The sequence below is a fragment of the Pan paniscus genome, chromosome X, assembly GCF_029289425.2.
Source record: "Pan paniscus chromosome X, NHGRI_mPanPan1-v2.0_pri, whole genome shotgun sequence".
Taxonomy (NCBI): domain Eukaryota; kingdom Metazoa; phylum Chordata; class Mammalia; order Primates; family Hominidae; genus Pan; species Pan paniscus.
The window spans coordinates 51,458,505-51,478,466 of NC_073272.2; the positions used below are offsets into that span (position 1 = coordinate 51,458,505).

General features: G+C 37.7%; 1 protein-coding gene across 3 annotated transcripts in view; it reads left to right on the plus strand.

Moving 5' to 3' along the window:
• Positions 1-19,962, plus strand: part of CLCN5 (chloride voltage-gated channel 5) — a 162,264-nt gene that overhangs the window by 108,236 nt on the left and 34,066 nt on the right. For 2 of the 3 annotated variants that reach the window (XM_003805958.6, XM_003805957.5), the window contains exon 4: positions 3,050-3,196. In XM_003805958.6, the coding sequence (XP_003806006.1) occupies positions 3,050-3,196 (147 nt within the window). Of the gene's footprint in view, positions 1-3,049; positions 3,229-19,962 lie in introns of those variants that run through there. The other variant, XM_063601641.1, reaches the window with a different exon arrangement.

The following is a 19,962-nucleotide window of genomic DNA, read 5'->3' on the forward strand; positions in this document are numbered from 1 at the left end:
CTGGGTGACAGAGCAAGACTCTGTCTCAAAAACAAACAAACAAAAAACCCACGAAAGATAAATAGTAATACGTTTATATGCATAGTATACTTTATATAGATCCTGAGTGGTGTTCCAAGAAATAACAAGCCTCAGAAGTGAAATAGGCCCTTATATTGGCAGTTTTGTCATGTGATTCTGTGTGGTGTTGTTTAACCTTGCTTAGGAGATCCAAATGTTTAAATATTACCCAACAATGTTTCCTGATCTTATACATGTTGTGTGTTGCAATGTTCACTGTAAGGTACAGTTATTTGTAAAGCAGACAAAATAGTTTCATCATTAAAAAACAAAATAAACTTCTATGAGCCAGCATGTGCCCAAAAGCTCAAGTAAAGATGCTTTGGATGCACTCTTAATCTGACCAACGTCAACACAGAATGAATTTTTTTTTCTTTTTTTTTTGGGACGGAGTCTTGCTCTGTCAACCAGGCTGCAGTGCAGTGGCACAATCTCGGCTCACTGCAACCTCCGCCTCCCGGTTTCAAGCGATTCTCCTGCTTCAGCCTCCTGAGTAGCTGGGATTACAGGCACACACCACCACGCCTGGCTAATTTTTGTATTTTTAGTAGAGGCGAGGTTTCACCATGTTAGTCAAGCTGGTCTCGAACTCCTGACCTCAGGTGATCCACCCACCTCGGCCTCCCAAAGTGCTGGGATTACAGGTGTGATCCACCATGCCCGGCTGATTTTCTTTTTTCTTAAATAAAAAGTAAAGGCACTTCTTCCTGAATGACAGGAGGGAAGACAGGCAGAGTCAATTTCTCGTCTGTTGTTGGTAATAGGAAAAACCTGCTAACAATCCTGTATTAGGCCTGGTTCCCTAGAAGCAGAAGCAGAGACAGGATTTTGTGTGAGTCCTTTACTGAGGGAGTCCTCTCCGGAGAAAGGGATTGAAGAAAGCAGGATAATGAACGGCAGAAAAGTCCAGCAAGGTTGGATTGGTGAGCAGCAAGGGAGCTTGGCTGAGGCTATAAAACATGGCTTCTTAGTATCCCAGCACCCATTTGATCCACACATCAAGGTTAACTTTTGTAGCTGAGGAAGTTGTTTTATGGTCAATAATTTTGTACGTTATTAGTACCTTGGGGTAACTTTGTATCCTTCCCTACCTGACCATATATCATCATGTATGCATGGTAGTGTTCCAGAATAACCTATTATTTAGTTCACATTTGCACAGATTTCAAGTTACTTGTGCATGCTAAAGAACATTGAGATTGCATTTCTTTTTAAATTTTATTTTAAATTGACATATAATTGTACATATGTATGCGGTACAGTGTGATGTTTCAATACATGTATACTTTGTGTAATGATCAAATCAAAGTAATTAGCATATCAATTACCTCAAACATTTATATAGGAAATTTGCCTTGGGGTATCTGTTCTCTTAGTTTCAATCATCACCTTGATGTTGTTAACTCCCAAGTCTTTGCCAATCAATCTTCATCTCATCTGGCCTATCCAGCATCATTTTTGTATCTGGCCCACTATGCCACAATGATTCATGCATAGTAGGTGTTCATAAATGTCACTCACACTTCAGTTAAGCTGGTCTCTTTATCACAAATGAGGTATTGTGAAATTGAACACATGATTTGGACCTTAACTTTAAAAACAACAACAACAACAACACTAACTGGGCAAGTTAGCCTTTTGCAGCTTTCAGTTTCCTTATCTACACTAGGAGTGATAATGCCATAGCATAGGAATGTAGGAAAAATTAAAGGAAATAATTCATTTTAAGCACATAGCCCAGTGCCTAGAAATTGACATGTACCTGGTAAATGTTGGTTCTTTCTCCTTTTTGCTGAATATTTAAGGCCTGCTTTTTAGGCCTCTTACTTGATTTATCCTATTTGTTTTTTACCACATTCATCACTCTTAGTTCTGACAACCTAGGACAAGAAGTTTCTTTAAAGAGTTGGAAAGTTTAAAACAAATAATATTTGTGTAATTCAGTAGAACTTTTCTGGGTATGATTTTTGACTAAGATTTTCTTTAAGAAATAGGGAGGGTGGGCCTACATAAAGTTGGCCATAATGCTTTTAAAAACTAAATAAATCAGTATACTAATATTTTTTAAGTAAAATTTACAATCTGAAAAATTACACTTGGGATGAAGAACATTTTTCATCTTTAATATTAAATTCTTAAGAACAGCATTGAATGGCACACTATGTTTCTTTTCCCCATGTCAGTCATCTAGTATTTCTGTGCATATACACTGTATTAAGACGTCTGGGAGAGTCAGAAGAATAAGATAATTTTTTTTCCCCATTCTCAAATGGCCAGCACATTTCTCAATACTGATGTCTAGTTTTTATTTCAGTTGATTACTTGTGAACTACTGTTATGTTTGTACACATGCCCTCATTTGGTTTTATACTCATTTGAAGGGTTCTCAAATATTGCCATCAACTACATGGTAATGCTAGAGGTACATTATATCTAGAGGGTAACTGAATATATTTAGTTTGCATGAATATATTCATGCAAGAGCATGAAAGAAGACATAAGACTAAGTGCCAACCCAAAAGGTGAAGATTACCCAGATGTCCATCAGCTGATGAATAGATAAACAAAATGTGGTCTATCCATACAGTGAAATAATATTCAGCCATAAAAATTGATGAAGTGCTGATACATGCTGTAACATGGATGGATGTTGAAAATATTATGCTAAGTGAAAGAAACCGGACACAAAGTGTCACATATTGTGTGATTTCATTTATATGAAATATCCAGAATCAGCAAATCTATAGAGACAAAAAGTATAATAGAGGTTACCAGGGCCTGGGGGATGGGGAGTTACTGTTTGTTGGGTACAGAGTTTCTGTTTGGGATGATGAAATAGTTCTGGAAATGGATAGTCGTGATAGTTGCACATAGTAAGTGTACTCAATGCTACTGAATTGTATACTTCAAAATGGTTCAAATGGCAAATGTTACATGTAAGGGACTTGAAGATCATTGTTATAAGCCTCCTATTTTTCTTTCTGCACAGGTGCCATGGATAACAGAGGCTTTCAGCAGGGGAGTTTTAGTAGCTTCCAGAACAGCTCCAGTGATGAAGACCTGATGGACATTCCAGCAACCGCTATGGATTTCTCCATGAGAGATGATGTTCCTCCCTTAGACCGAGAAGTAGGAGGTATCATTATTGGTGATGATAATTTATCTTAATTTTTTAAAATTTATGTACAATAAAATTTTATTTTTTTGTAATTTTATTTTCTAGCACACAGTCCTGTGAGTTTTTAACAAATGGCTAGATTCTTGTAACTACCACCACTGACAGGATACAGAACAGTTCAACTCCCTAAAGAATTCCCTCTTGCCACTCCTTTGCAGTCAGACCTCCTTCCTCCCTAACCCCTGGTACCAGTGATCTTTTCTCTGTCCTTATAGTTTCTTTTCTTTTCAATGATGTCATGTACATGGAATCACATAGTATGTCACTCCTTGAGACTGCTTTCACTCAGATTAATGCCTTGGAGATATATCTAAGTTGTTCATTTCTTCTTCTTGCTGAGTAGTATACCCAGGAGTAGGATCACTTAGTCATATGGTAAATGTGTTTAACTTTATAAGAAACTGACAAACCAGAGTGCCGGTACCATTTTGCATCTGAACTAGCTATGTATGAGAGTTCTACTTGCTCTGCACCCTTAACAGCACTTGGTATTTTGGCCATCCTAGTATAATACGTATGTAGTGTTATCTCATCATTGTCTCAATTTAATTTCCTTAATGGCTAATGACGTTGAATAGCATTTCATGTGCATATCTGCCCACCTCATATACTGTTTGATGAAGTGTATGTTGAAATCGTTTCCTCTTTCTATAATTGGATTTTTTATTAACTGGAATGCATTCGTAAAATTAAAATCCCCCTCCTTGGTTATCTGGTTACCTAGCTGCATATTCTTTTCAATGGCTGCATACAATTTCATGGTATGTTTGTGCCATGGCTTATTTAACCAAGCTTCTATTGATGCACATTTCAGTTGTTTCTGATCTTTTGCTGTTACAAACAATGCTGCAACAAACAACCTTGCATCTATGTCTTCTAGGCATATGAGAGTATTTTTGTCGCATAAGTGTATGAGAATGCCTATTTCCCCACAATCTTACCAGTGCTGACATTACATTCTTTTTTCATCTTTACAATATGATAGGATAAATAAATCTCATTTTAATTTTCATTTTTTTAATTAATGAGGTTGAGCATATTTTTATATGTTTACAAACCGTTTCAATTTCTTTCTCTGAAAGTTTCCTGTTCATGTGATGTTCCTATTTTTCTAATAGGCTGATTATTTGTTCTTATTTCTTTACCAGAGCCCTTCATATACTATTATTACTCTTTTGTCTGATGTAGGTTAAATGTATTTTATCCACTTCTAGTTTGTCTCTTTTAACTTTTTTTTAAATTTACAGATATTTAAAATGTTTATATAGCCATGAATATTGCCCCTTTCCTTTATGACTTCTGAATTCCTTATTGTACTTAGAAAGGACAGTATCACTTTAAGATTACATTTGTATAATTACTTTAAAACTCTGTCTGGTTCTTTAACTGGGATTGCCATTGTAAAAGTAGACAGAGGACAAGGAACTGCTGTCAAATTCATTATGCAGCAAATTCATATTAAGTACATAAGACATTGTAGACACTTTGCTGAGTTCTGGGAATTAGCAAGGCTTGAAGATACCATCCCTGCCTTCATGAAGTTGATTATAGCTAGCTAAATAGCCACATAAATACTTATGATAGTTCCTACCCCTTAGAGTTATTTTCAGGATTAAATGAGATAATACATATATAGTGCTTATAACTATACCTGGCATACAGTTAAGTGCTCAATAACATGTTCAGTATCATTATTTTATTATTATTATTGCTACAACCCTGTATTATAAGTTCTATAGCTTTTATAGGAATTTAGCAGAATAAGCATTTCATGTGTGGGTGTGTTTCTGCGAAGGACTGGAGATTTCATAGAAAAGATGTTTTGGAGCGAGGTCTTGAAAGATTAGTTATTTGGTAGGAAGAACACTTCAGGCAGAAAGTATGCTTTTACAGAGATATCAACAGGCAGAATATATGGAGATATAAAAAGGCAGAATGTAAGTCCAGATAGTTGGTGTTATGTGCGTCCGTATAAGAGACCACCTGAGCAGGCTTAGTGTGAGCAACAAGGCTGTTTATTCACTTGGGTGCAAGTGGGCTGAGTCCGAGAAAGGAGTCAGTGAAGGGTGGTGGGATTATCATTGGTTCTTATAGGTTTGGGATAGGCGGTGGAGTCAGGAGCAATTTTTTGCGGGCAGGGGATGGATGTTACAAAGTACATTCTCAAGAGCAGGGAGGATGTTACAAAGTACATTCACAAGGATGGGGAATATCACAAAGTACATTATCACAAGGGTAGGGGAATGTCACAATGGCTTGACCATTGTGCGGCCACCTCAAAGGATCTTACAGTCGGACCTTGAATGCCATGCTAATAAGTTTTAATTAACCTTATTGTCACTGTAAGGATGAAACTCCTTCATCAATTCATTCAACAAATAGTTTTAGAGCACCTGCTGTGAACCAGGCTCTATTGTAGGCACTGGGGATACAGTGGTGGGATTAAGACAAATATTGACCTAGAACTTAGAGCTAGCTGGGGAGGGCAGTAAACGAGTAAAAAGATTACTTAGTTAATTACCCATCATGATAAGTACTAGGATGGAAATAAACTGAATGACAATAGATTATAACTGGGGAATAATACTTTAGTTAGGAAGGTCAGGGGAGGTTTCTCTGAGGAGGTGACTAATTTGGGGTGAACATACCAGTATAAAAGCCACGGGTTAAAAAGAATAACAAGGAATTTGCCTTGGGAAGATATGTCAGGAAAGCGACAGTAGGAGAGGGCCCCTGAATTTAAAGTTCATAAAGGAAGGGTACTCATGGTATAGTATTTAGTGGTCATCTGCCTACTTCTGCCAAAGAGAACTGTGTTAGCATATTGCTTCTGCTTATGTGTAGTTATAACCATACTGAGTCAGTTACACCAATCACTGACTTTAGTGAAGTGGTCAGTTAGGGGGATTCATAAGCTTACATTGGCTACCTCTACTTAAAGTCTTCTGGTTAAACCAGAGTGGTTAATCATTGTTACTTCTAATAGAAAATGGTATCCATCATCTATAACTGCAAAGTACTTTGTGTGTTCATGTTGCTCTCAGTAGATGATTGGGGCAAGTGACTATGTATTATTCTCATTTCATAGACTAGAAAACTGAAGCAGAATGAGATTTTGACATTACCTATGATTGTAGAATGTGTTTTCACATGAATAGTCCTTCATCACTTTTCATTAGCCTTTAGAGGAGAACTACTGCTTCTAGTTTACAAGGTCTAACCATAAAATAATGAGGCTGCTTTTCATGAGACAAACACGAAAATCAGCCCACTTATAGCCCACTCTGTAGTGATATAACTTTCTTGCTTTGCTTTCTAATTGCTCTTACTTTATTTAATGTTTTCACATGGGATTTCCTAATAAAGACAACGACAACAAAAAGGTCACAATGTCCTTGATATTCAGAGGTGAAACTGCATAAAATACTACATTTTGTACCAGGCACAATAGCACGTACTAAAAAGATTAGTGAGAAGGGGCTTGAAAGGCAATAAAAGTGGTTCTTGTTTTCCAGATGGCTAGAGGGCTTGATTTATGAGGAATGAATAAATAAATTATGCATGGCATGGTTAAATGCATCTGAGGTAGTGTTATAGTAGTTTGTAAATTAGAAGAAACATAAACATAGAGATGTGAAAGAAGGTGGAGGGAATAGAAAAAGAGTTTGAGTAACAGAAAAACACGGAGGACTGTTCTCATAGTCCATCTGTTCTCACTTGCCTGCCTCTGCAGCCTGCACCTTATGGTCAGCAGTGCATTCATTCATTCATTCATTCACTTACTCATTTGATACTTATGGAACACCCAGATATGAGCCTAGCACTGTGCTGGTTTAGTAATGCTCTTCGATTCCCCTTTTTTCCTCACCTCCCTGTCTTTCTACCTAGTGTGCCTTGCTACTCCCTAACTGTTGAATGAAGAGACATTCCTGGCAGGGAGAGCAACACAGATAAAGGTCCAGCAGCATGAGAGAGCCTTTTATATTCAAGAAACAGCGTCTGCGTCTGCGGGTTTGAGGTCTGAGGCCCCCTGGGGTGGGAAGGGTGGTGGCAGTTGGAGCAAGAAGGAAGACTGCAGGGGCTAGGGTAGGAGGAGATCTAGTTAGAAATCTAGGTGGGGTCCAGATTGTGTACACTTTTCGACCTCATTTGTAACCAAAGCACCATCAAATGACCTAAAAGCAGAGGAATGATATGATCACATTTGAGTTTTAGAGAATTTTTGGCAGTGTGGAGGGTGGCTTGAGTAGTGTAGGTTGGAGACGAGAAGACCAGTGAGTGAAACTTGTTTTTTTGTAATCTAGGCAAAAGATCAAAAGGCCTGAATGAAGACAGCAGGAATGTAGAGGAAGAAATAAGTTCTGGACAAATTTCAGAGGGGGAACTGATAGGACCAATTAGATATGGGAAATAAAATAGAAAAGAGTCAGGGATGACTTCAGAGCCTAAGCATATTATTGGGTAGGCTGTGTTCCCCCATACCGCCTGCTGAGTTTCAACATAACCTACCAAAATCCAGGAGAAGAAAAAAAATCTTAATACTCAAATGTGATAGAATAAAAAACCTGAGGGTACTTGAAATTTACCAAGTAAATTGCGAAACATTTCTATTTGTTTTGCCACACTGTAAAAATGTGTCATAGTTTTTCTCCAGAGAGAAACTGAAAACAAAGTAAAATATCTTGGGTTCCAGCTCATGGAGAAATCTACTATTATCACTTCAGTTAGGCTTCCCTCAAGCTATCTGACTAGAGCAACTGTGTGGATTGTGTGGGAACGAAAAGAAAAGGTATTTTGAAATTAATCATTCTTATAACACTTGAACGTCCCTAAACACTTAGCCTGGAAGAATGGCAAACATTACTGTTGCCTTTTGAACTTAAAAAAAAAGTGGCCCATATGGAAAGCTCTGCAGGGCTATAAACCACATCAATGTAATATGCTGGATCTTTAAAATGAAACCTATGATGATGTCCACAGGCTTTAAAGGGTTCATTTAGGTTACTTAATTAGGAAAACGGCCAAATTTTAGAATTGATGTCCTCTAATTTTTCCCCCACTTACTTTTTTTTTAATTAGCTAAAGTACATAATTTCTTCAGATTTACTTAGTTTTTACCTAAGTGTCTCATCCAGGATACTATATTACATATTCTTCATGTCTCTAAGGAGCTAAGGGCTCCTCTTGGCTGTGACAGTTTCTCAGACTTTCCTTGTTTTAGATGACCTTAACAGTTTTGAAGAGTACTGGTCAGGTATTTTGTAGAATGTCTCTCAATTGGGATTTATCTGATGTTTTTCTCATGATTACAATGGAATTTTGGAGATGAAGACCGCAGAGGTGGAGTGTCTTTCTCATTATGTCTTATTAAGGAGCACATACCATCAATATGACTTATCACTGTTGATGTTGACCTTGATCACCTGGCTGAGGTGTAATGTTTGCCAGGTTTATCCACTGTAAAACTATTTTTTCTTCTTTCCATACTGTACTCTTCGGAAGGAAGTCACTGCGTAGAACAGCGGTCCACAACATTTTTGGCACCAGGGACAGGGACCAGTTTCATGGAAGACAATTTCATCTTCAACGAAACCAGCGGTGGGGGGTGAGGATGGTTTTGAGATGAAACTGTTCCACCTCAGATCATCAGGCATTAGTTAGATTCTCATAAGGAGTGCACAACCTACATCCCTCGCATGCGCAGTTCACAAATAGGGTTCGTGCTCCTCTGAGAATCTAATGCTGCCACTGATCTGACAGGAGGTGGAGCTCAGGCTGTAATGCTTGCTCGCCCTCTGCTCACCTCCTGCTACGCGGACTGGTTCCTAACAGGCCACTGACTGGTATCAGTCCATGGCCCCGTGGATGGGGACCCCCTGGTTTAGTTCACACGTAGGACTAGGAAGTTAGGTTTCACCTCCATGAGGGTGAAATATCTACAGAAATTATTTGGAATTGTTTTACATGGGAGACTTGTCTTTTTCTTTCCCATTTATTTATCTATTAAATCATTTATATCAGTATGGACTCATTTATTTTGTGCTTTGAGTTATAATCCATTACTACATTTTGTTGGTCAAATTGTTCCAGCTTTGGCTACTGGGAACTCTTTCAATTGGCTCCATTTCCCTTTGACAAACTCCTATCATTGTGGGGTCTTTTTTGAGCATATCCTTATTTTTTGGCACTACAACATGCTCTAGGCTCATATTATATATTTCCTGCCCCAGTGCTAGAATCAGCCATTTCTCCAAGGAACCCTGGTTCCTTTTATTGGAAAATGGTATTAGAAGCCATGATATGGATACATGGATACTAGGTATGCTCCTTTCTACTGAGGCATTTGTTGCTTCTAGGCCCTGTTAGCCAATGCAGTAAGGAAATATGTGTATTCTGACCCATACATATATACACACATATACATATATCTATGAATATATGTATATGTAACCACCTGTATCTACAGTAAGCTAAACATGAGATCATACTCATGTCTCTAATTCTAATCTATTACCACATGGATCACTCTAGCCTCCTCCCTTTGCTTGTCTATAACCTCCTACTCCAACAGTGAGAAACCTGGTTCCTACCACTCACAATCTGTTACTTAACTGTTTACTTCTGGTATATAGTCATATGCTACATAATGACATTTTGGTCAACTACAGACTGCATATATGATACCATGTTTTAATAGTTTGTGGTATAAATAGTACCAAATTTTTACTGTACTTTTCTATGTTTAGACACATACTTACCATTATGTTACAGTTGACTACAGTATTCAGTAGAGTAACATGCTATACAGGTTTGTAGCCTAAGAGCAATAGGCTATACCATACAGTCTAGGTGTGTAGTAGGCTAGACCATCTAGGTTTATGTAAGTACACTCTATGATGTTTGCACGATGATGAAATTACCTAACAACACATTTCTCAGAATGTATCCCCATCATTAAGTAATGCATGACTGTACATGTATAGTGGTTTCAGAATTGTTAACCCATACCCTCCATAAGAGACAACTTTATCAAGAGTGCAGCATCATTCCTTTTGCTTTAATCTTACAAATTTTATTCATTTTCACAGTTACCTGGGTCAGCACTTTTCGCCTTTATCCCTTTCATTGAGGCTGTTTTATAAATTTGTGATGCAGTTAGATTCTTTTTTCACATGCTGCATTCTATCCTGGGATCTTCAGTCTCCTAAATGATTTTTTTAATTTGCATACATTATGTTCATTCTTTGTGCTGTGAAGTTCTATAAGTTTTGACAAATATATAGTGTATCCACTATTACAGTATCATGTAGAATAGTTTCACTGCCTTAACAAGTCCCCTGTGCATTACCTATTCAATCCCTTCTTCTCTTGAGTCCGTGGCAACCACTGACCTGTTTATTGTCTCCATAAATTTGCCTTTACCATAATATCATGTAAAAGGACTCATACAGAATATAACCTTTTTAGATTAGCTTCTTTCACTTACCAATATGCATTTAAGATTCATCCATGTCTTTGTGTGGATTTATTGCTCATTCCTTCTTATTGCTGAATAGTATTCCATTGTCTGTATATACTACTGTTTGTTTATCCATTCACCTACTGAAGGACATCTTGGTTGCTTACTGTTGGGGGCAATTATGAATGAAGTTGCAACAAACACCTGTGTGCAGGTTTTTATGTGGATATAAATTTTCAAATCAAGTAAGTAAGTATTTAGGGGTGCGATTGTTGGATCATATGGTAACACTATGTTTTGTTTTGTATTGTTTCATAAAAAAAAGTGCCACCAAACTGTCTGCCAAAGTGCCAAAGTGGCTATACCATTTTGCATTCCTACCAGCTATGAATGAGAGTTCCTGTTAGTTTGCATCCTTGGTATTGTCAGTGTTTTGGATTTTAGCCATTCTAATAGGTATGTAGTGGTATCTCATTGTTTTAATTTGCATTTCTCTAATGACAAATGATGTTGAGCATCTTTTCACATGCTATTTGCCATATGTACATCTTTCTTTGGTGAGGTTCAGGTTTTTTGCCCATTTTTAAATTGGGATTTTTTTTATTGTTGAGTTTTAGTTCTTTGTATTTTGGATACCAGTCCTTTATCAGATATATGTTTTGTAAATGTCTTATCCTAGTCTGTGGCTTGTCTTCTTGGCTTTTTTTTTTTTTTTTTTGAGATGGAGTCTCGCTCTGTTGACTAGGCTGGAGTGCAGTGGTGCGATCTCGCTTGGCTCACTGCAAGCTCCGCCTCCTGGGTTCACGCCATTCTCCTGCCTCAGCCTCCTGAGTAGCTGGGACTACAGGTGCCTGCCACCACGCCTGGCTAATTTTTTGTATTTTAGTAGAGACGAGGTTTCACCATGTTAGCCAGGATGGTCTCGATCTCCTGACCTCGTGATCCGCCCGCCTCGGCCTCCCAAAGTGCGGGGATTACAGGCGTGAGCCACTGCGCCTGGCCGTGGCTTGTCTTTTTATACTCTTTACAGTAGTTTTTGCAAACCAGAAATTTTTAATTTTAGTGAAGTCTAACTTATTAATTTTTTTTCTTTCCTGGATCATGCTATTTGTATTGTATATAAAAAGTCATCACTGAATCCAAAATCATGTAGATTTTCTCCTATGATATCTTCCAGAAGTTTTATAGTTTTGCATTTTACATTTAGGTCAATGGTACCTTTTGTGTAAATTTTTATAAAAGGAGGAAAGTCTTTGTTTAGATTATCTTTTTAACATACTTATGCCTAGTCATTGCAGCACTGGTTGTTAAAAACACTGTCCTTTCTCCACTGATTTGCCTTTGCGCCTTCTTTAAAGATTAATTGACTGTATTTGTGTGGGTCTATTTTGGGGCTCTCTATTCTGTTCTCTTCGTCTATGCATCTTTTCTTTTGACAATACCATGCTGTCCTGATTACTATGGCTTTATGGTAAATCTTGAAATGAGGTAGTGTGAGCCTTCCAACTGTTCAGCTTCAACATTGTGTTGGATACTCTAGATGTTTTGCTTTTCCACAGAAGCTTTAGAATCAGTTTATTGTAGCTGCAAAATGACTTGCTTGGGTTTCTGTTGGGATTGTGTTGAATCTATAGATCAAGCTGGGAAGAATTGAAATCTCGATAATACTGAGTTTTACATCCCATGAACATTGACTATTTATTCAGATCTTTAGTTTCTTTAATCAGTATTTTGTAGTTTTCTGCATATAGATCTTGTATATATTTTCTTAGATTTCGACCTCTAAGTATTTAATTTGGAGTGGGGTGGGGTGACTATTGTAAATAGTATTGCTTTTTAAAATTTGCAATTCTAGTTCATTACTGGTATAAGGAAAGCAATTGACTTTTGTATATTGACTTTATATGCTGGAGTCTTACTATGTTGTCTTTATTAGTTCTAAGAGGTTGGGTTTTTTCCCCTTCAGGATTTTTTTTAGGATTCTTTGGGATTTTCTACATAGACAGTTATGTCATCTGCAAATAAAGACAGTTTTATTTCTCTCTTTCCAACCTGTATACTTTTTATTACCTTTTGTTGTCTTACTTTACTAGCTAAGATGTTGAATAGATGAATGGTAAGAGAAGACATCCTTGCCTTGTTCCTGCTCTTAGGGGAAAAGAGTCTAGTTTCTCACTATTAACTGTGATATTAGCTGTAGGGCCTTTTTTGGTAGATGTTCTTTATTAAGTTGAGGAAATTATACTTTATTCCTACTTTGCTGAGAGTTAATCATGAATGGATATTAAATTATGAATTATGTCAAATGCTTTTTTGTTGTCAATGGATATCATATGACTTTTCTTCTTTAGCCTATTGTTATGGTAGATTACATTGATTTTTGAAATGTTGCTCCAGCTTTGCATACCTGGAATAAATTCCACTTGGTTGGGATTCCACTTGGTTGGAGATAACTGATATTATGCAATGTTGAATTCAATTTTCTAATATTTTAAAAGGATTTTTACATCTGTGTTCATGAAAGGTATTAATCTGTAGTTTTCCTTTCTTGTAATGTCTCTGTTTGGTTTTCATATCGTTTAATGTTGGCCTCATAGCGTAACTTAGGAAGTGTTCTCTCCGCTACAGTTTTCTGGAAGAGATTGGGGAAAATTGGTATCATTTTATCCTTAAATGTTTGGTAGAACTTACCAGTGAAGCCATGTGGACCTGGTGCTTTCCTTTTGGCAAGGTTATTAATTTTTGATTCAATAATAATAATAGGGAATACATTTAAGTTCTGCAGGTCTATTTTACAACACGATGATAGTTAATAATAAGGTATTGTATGCCTGAAAATTGCTAAGTGAATGTATTTTAAATGTTCTCACCACAAAAAATAAGCATGTGAGATAATGAATGTATTTAGTTTGATTTAATAATTTACAGTGTATACGTATATAAAAACGTGTACACCTTATTTGTCAGTTGTACCTTCATAGAGGTGGAGGAAAAATAGAAGTGGGTTGTTTAAGCTTCGTGTATTTTGGGATTTCTGGCTCTCTTTGTTTAATTAATTAATCTCTAGTTTAATTCCAGTTTGGTAAGAGAGCAAACTTTGTATGATTTTTAATCTTTTTAAAGTGTGTTTTGTGGCCCAGGATGTGGTGTATCTTACAAAATATGTGTAAACTTGAGAAGACTGTGTATTCTGCTGTTGTTGGATGAAGAAGTTGATAAATGTCAATTATATTCAGTTAATCAGTGAAAAAATAATAATAATAGATGTGGGGCTCTTCAGATTTTTCTGTTTCTCCTGTGTACGTTTTGGTAGTTTGTGTCTTTCAAGTAGTTGGTCCATTTCACCTGTTAGTAAATTTGTGTTCATAGTATTTCTTTATTATCCTTTTAATGTCTGAGAGACCGGGAGTCATGACCTCTTCTTCATTTCTGATATGGTAATTTGTGTCTCCGCTCTTTTTTTTCTTGGTTAGCTTGGATAGTAGTCTATCAATTTTGTGGATCCTTCCAAAGAACCTGCTTTTGTTGATTTTTCTCTATTTTTTCAATTTTATTGATTTCTGTTCTAAATTTCTTATTGTCTTTGGTTTGCTTTAGGCTTATATTGTTCTCTTCTTCTCCTAGTTCCCTAAGATGGAAGCTTAGGTTATTGATTTTAGATCTTCTTTCCTAATATATACATTTAATCCTATAAATTTCCCTCTAAGCACTGATTTTGCTGCATCCCTCAATGTTACTTCTCACATATATTATATTTTCATTTATTTCAAAATATTTTAAAATTTGTCTTGAGACATTTTGACTTACAAGTTATTTGGAAATATGTTGTTTAATTTCCAGGTATTTGAGGATTTTCCAGCTATTTTTCTGTTATTGGCTTCTATTAATAGCTCAATTCCATTGTGTTAGGATTTACAGCAAACTGGCTAGGACTTGGGCTGTATTTCATGTTTGGTGTATCTAGGTGCCAGAGGCTTCAAATTCCTCTAGTGTGCTTGTTTTTGTCTCTCCTCTTGATTGTGAGTTTCCCTGAGGACAACTCCTCTAGAGTCTGTGTCTTGCAGCTCTTTCAACTGTGATCCACTATTATTATACTGGAGCCCTGATGAGGTGGTAGTGAAGTATGGGGGAGGTGGTAATTTTATAATCCTCTGATTAAATGTCACTGTTTGATGGAACTGTGTTTTGTGGCTGTGACCTTCATACATTTTTCTCCAGTAGTATAGCTTTTTGTCCTCCCTGCCCTCTACTCTCTTCTTTGACTGCAGCATTCCCAATGTGTTTACTTGAAGCCCTGCACCTTGTTGAGTATGTTCCCCTGCTTTAGGTGAGATAAGAAGGCTAGATGGCATGGGAGTGGGAGGAATGTCCTTCTCCCAAATGGGATAAGGCTCAGGCAAAGTATTTTCCCCTGAGGCCTTTGTTATGGAGAAATATCTGGCAAGTTTCACAATGATTTCTCTTTCCCTCCCCTTGTCAGAGCCAGGAGGGATTCTTAGATCTTCACTGTGAGAACTTGGTGGGGTTCCTGGAGGCAGAGCTTTGGTGTGGGAGCTCCCCTAAGACCGTGGTCCCCACGAGTTTCTTGTACTCACGCTAGTCCGCACTCAGCCTTCAGCAGCTTGTTCAAGTTGCCATTTGTGTTTCTACCAGCTGCAGCCATTTCTACTCCAGGTAAGCAGATCTCAGCTGTGTCTCTTTAAATAAGCTTCTCTCTCAGATTTTGGGGTGGCAGTTTCCTCTGCAACCTCAGTTCTCCAATGAGTCCAAGAAAGATCATTGATTTTTTTTGGTTTATCCAACCTTTTATTGTAAGGGTGAGAGCAATAACTTCTAAGTTCTTTGCTTGCAGGAGCTGAATCCAGAGGTTCCCCATTTTCATTTAATAAAACCACTTTGGTCCTTTCTTGAAGGAAATATATTTTCGGCTCCACTTTGTTCCAATTCATGACACGTGGTAGAGGAAGCAGTTGCTGTAATGCTTCAGGGGGTATGTGCCATATGTTTCTAAGATCTGGGGCTAACAGGTAATCCAGAGATACTGTAGCCGTATGGGTATAGCTCTGTGTAGTTAACCACATGCCAGAAATGTTGGGTCTCAGTGAGATACTAGATTGTCCTGTACCTCACTGATGAGCTTTTCTAAGGATTGGTAGCACCATTTTATGATCTTGCCAGTAGAACATTCTCAGTTAGCTGTGCAATCAAAATATCATTTGGAATTCTTCAAAGATAAGGGCCTCTCAGAGGTCATTCAATCCAATATATGAGTGACCAAACAAAAAATCATCGCTAAAATGATACAGTATGAATTTGGAAGGGACCTTAACATTATATTTACTAATACCCCTTCATGTTACAGATGGAAAACCTGTAAACCCACAGAGATTAAGGCAGTTGCCCAAGGTGACACAACTAGTGAGTTATGGAGCTAGGATTGGAATCCACATCTTCTCACTGCAGGATAATAGGTCTGATCACACTTTGTTCTTATTTAAAAACTGAATAAGCGTTCTTCCTCTCAGGGCTTTCCCTCTTAGTGTTGACCAGAAACTATCACCTACTTTGTCCACAAGTATCCCAGTAATCTGCCTCCCAGAACATAAGTCTGCTCCTTGCAATGTCCTGTCTCTGTTCTTCCAGTTGCATTGCTAGTATTTTTTCTTTTCAAAATCACTTATATAACACATAAATATGTCTCACTATAAAAGATTCAAACAATACACAGGTTTTTAAAATGTGAAAGTCTCCCTTGTTCTTCCCACTCCAGAGACAACCACCAAAAAGAATTCAGTGTGATCCTTCCAGTTCTTTCTCTATCCAGTCACATATACAGACACACATTTAAAAAAAGACATATTCTGCTTATTTTGTGACTTGCTTTTTTCATATAATATGTCTGGAATACATTTCTATTTCAGTACACATCAGTCTACTTCTTTGCTTGCACTATTTCCCTATTACTAGATACTTTCATTGTTTCTGGGTTTTTGCTACTACAAACAGTGCTGCAATGAATAACACACATACACTGGTGTGCACAGGTGCAACTGTGTCTTTAATTCCCACATGAGATATATATATATATATATATATATATATATATATATATGCTTTTTTGAAACTTATTTTTCTGTCCATGACATCACACAATTCCTATGAATCCAAGGAGAATCTCACAATTGGTATTTTCTGTCTTGAAATTTTCCCCCCGCTAAAGAATAATTGCTAGTCTTGTGTGCCCAGTTTCCTTTTGGAAATTAATAGAAACCAATGTAGACTTAGGACAGAAGAACTGGAGAATTGCTGCTTCTAAAACAATAATTACAAGTTATTAGGCAGGATCATGCTACCCAAAGGATTTCCCAACCCTGTGGTATGTAATATGCATTTTAGGGCAGTGTCTCCCTACCCATCACATTCCCCATTCTCTTGTCAGTCCCATAAATGTGTACAATTGAGAAGGAAGGAATGAAGAACAAGTAAGGGAGTGGGGCGCTGTTTACTTTTTGTGGGGAGCCCTCTCAGCAACTTTGTCAAATCTAGCCCCTTTACTTCATTGCTACATTGCTTTCTGTGGCATCTTAGTCCAGTGGGAGCCTGCAGATACCAAGCCAAAGTCCTCATGCTGTTTTGGTTACTTTGATAACTCTGTCAGTTAGCACCCTGGTTCCACTGGTCATGAAAGTGAGTTGAGTCAGGAACTTCCAGATTTGAGCAGATGCTGGGAATAAGAGGACTACAAGAGATACACCCCAAGAAAATAGCCACAACCCAGTAAAGATGGAGCTGTATCCACTGGGAATAAAGAGTCAGAAGGAGGTGTTAGAATCTGAATTCATGCTTGTCTCCACAGCTTTCCCTATGCCTTTCTGCCATGCCCAACCTTCCTGTATTTTTCTCATAACTCTCAAACTTCATTTCAATATCATAGATTTGTTGGGGTTCTTGCAGTTCCATTTCCCACATCCTTCACCACCCCTTTTATTGTCTAGCTCTCAGCAGAGTCGGGATAGAGTTTCTTCTTTGTTGTCCTTCCTGCGTGTTAGACACCTTCAAGTTTTAACCTGCTGTGAACAGGAACCAAAGCAGTGGATCACTAAATGAAATGAGTGCAGGGATGAGATTCAAAACAATGCAGGCACTGCCCAGTGATATTGGCTGTCAGACATAGCACTGGGGCAGTGTCCTGGAGCCTCCTGGTATTCCAGCCGCTGGATCATGGGTAAGTTCAGGAGTTTCTAGGGTAGGGTGAGGTGGGGGAGGAGAGTCCTAAGGAAAAAGTGGTTATTTATCTGTAGCTACTGAAGTATTTCAGTATTTAGCAAACTGGTATGGCATACAGATGCATATCAACAGAATAGCTGCCCTGAATAAGTGTCCCAGGGGTCAAACTAAGAGTATACTAAAGCATAATGTGGTCCTGGATAGATACCATCCCGGACTCTCCTGGGTAGTTTCTATCCCGGACTCTCCTGGATAGTTTCTATCCCGGACTCTCCTGGATAGTTTCTATCCCGGACTCTCCTGGATAGTTTCTATCCCGGACTCTCCTGGATAGTTTCTATCCCGGACTCTCCTGGATAGTTTCTATCCCGGACTCTCCTGGATAGTTTCTATCCCGGACTCTCCTGGTTAGTTTCTATCCCGGACTCTCCTGGATAGTTTCTATCCCGGACTCTCCTGGATAGTTTCTATCCCGGACTCTCCTGGATAGTTTCTATCCCGGACTCTCCTGGATAGTTTCTATCCCGGACTCTCCTGGATAGTTTCTATCCCGGACTCTCCTGGATAGTTTCTATCCCGGACTCTCCTGGATAGTTTCTATCCCGGACTCTCCTGGATAGTTTCTATCCCGGACTCTCCTGGATAGTTTCTATCCCGGACTCTCCTGGATAGTTTCTATCCCGGACTTAGATGGGAGGGCTACTCCAACTACATTTGCTTTTCGGCCACTGGACTTAGTTGAGTGGGAAAACAAAATAGAAGCAAAATGAAGGCACAAGTTGCTGGATAGAAAGTTCCTACAAATGTTGATTAATTATCAGGGCTTCCGCTGTAATGTACTATCAGACAAATAGGTGAAATGGGATGTGAAAGAGTTTATGTGACTTATTGGCAGATCTAGAATGGATGAACCAGTACAAGAAGGGAAGCAGGATGCGGGTATGGAAGTAAGAAGTGGCATATAATAGGGTCTTAGTATTTGCTGTTGAATGCAAGTAAAGTTTAAATGACCACAGGATGAATATCTGCTGATGTGTGTTAGGCATAATGTTGAATTTTTTGTACATTTGGTTCCAGCCTTGCAAAAATACAATATATCCCTGTAAAACTGAAATACATTTTTTAAAGGGACTATTTTCAAGTCCTGTGATATATACCAATAGCCCTGCTCCATTTCTTTGAATGCTTATTTATTTCTTTAGGTTGTTGCCAATTAGTGAGCCCTAATGCAGCTGTGATATTACTAAAGCAGTACTTCAGGGTCTGCGCATGAGATTTCTTCCTATTCTTTTTCCTCTTGTGTTTTTGTTAGTGTTTAACTAGTTCACTTAATCAGTTACTGTTCAGCCCCCTAGGTAAATTTCTAATGGCATATTGGTTAGGGATTTAAATAAACATTATTCTCAACAGATTTTTTTTTCTTGTATTTTAAGGGGTTTTCCAGTTTAAAGCATCATGTGATTTTTAGAAAAAAAAATTAGACAGTGATTTCCATAATGAGAACTGAGTTAAATACATTCATTTATATGCCTCCTCATTCAAGCAGTGTGTTTCTAGAGACCTGTTGTTAAGTCTTTAGATCCGAGTATAACCCTAACGGGAAAGCTGTTTCAATGTTGACTTTTTTCTCTGACTGGTTTACTGTATGTTTTTCCTGGACTCAGGCAATGCAAATTAGCCTTTTGGGGGCTTTTTGTTCTATCATTCAAGTTGAGATCTAATTGTACTTTAACTTGAATAATTTTTGTTAGAACATTAAGTTATTTTATATATAACATTCACTATGCCTTCAAAATTTGAGATAAGTTTTACTTTTTTTTTTCTTATAGAGACAAAAATCTAGACTCACCTAAGTACCCCAACCTGATGTGTAGGCTCATTGTTTAATTTTTCTCTGCCTTCCTTGGCAGCATATTTACATGCCAGAAGCTTAGCTCTTAATGCATTGTTTTTTTGAAAAGCCTTTTGCATTTTGTTACTTTGTGCATCATTAGTTAATGGGTAGATCATTTCTGTTGCCATTCTTGACAGTTAATTT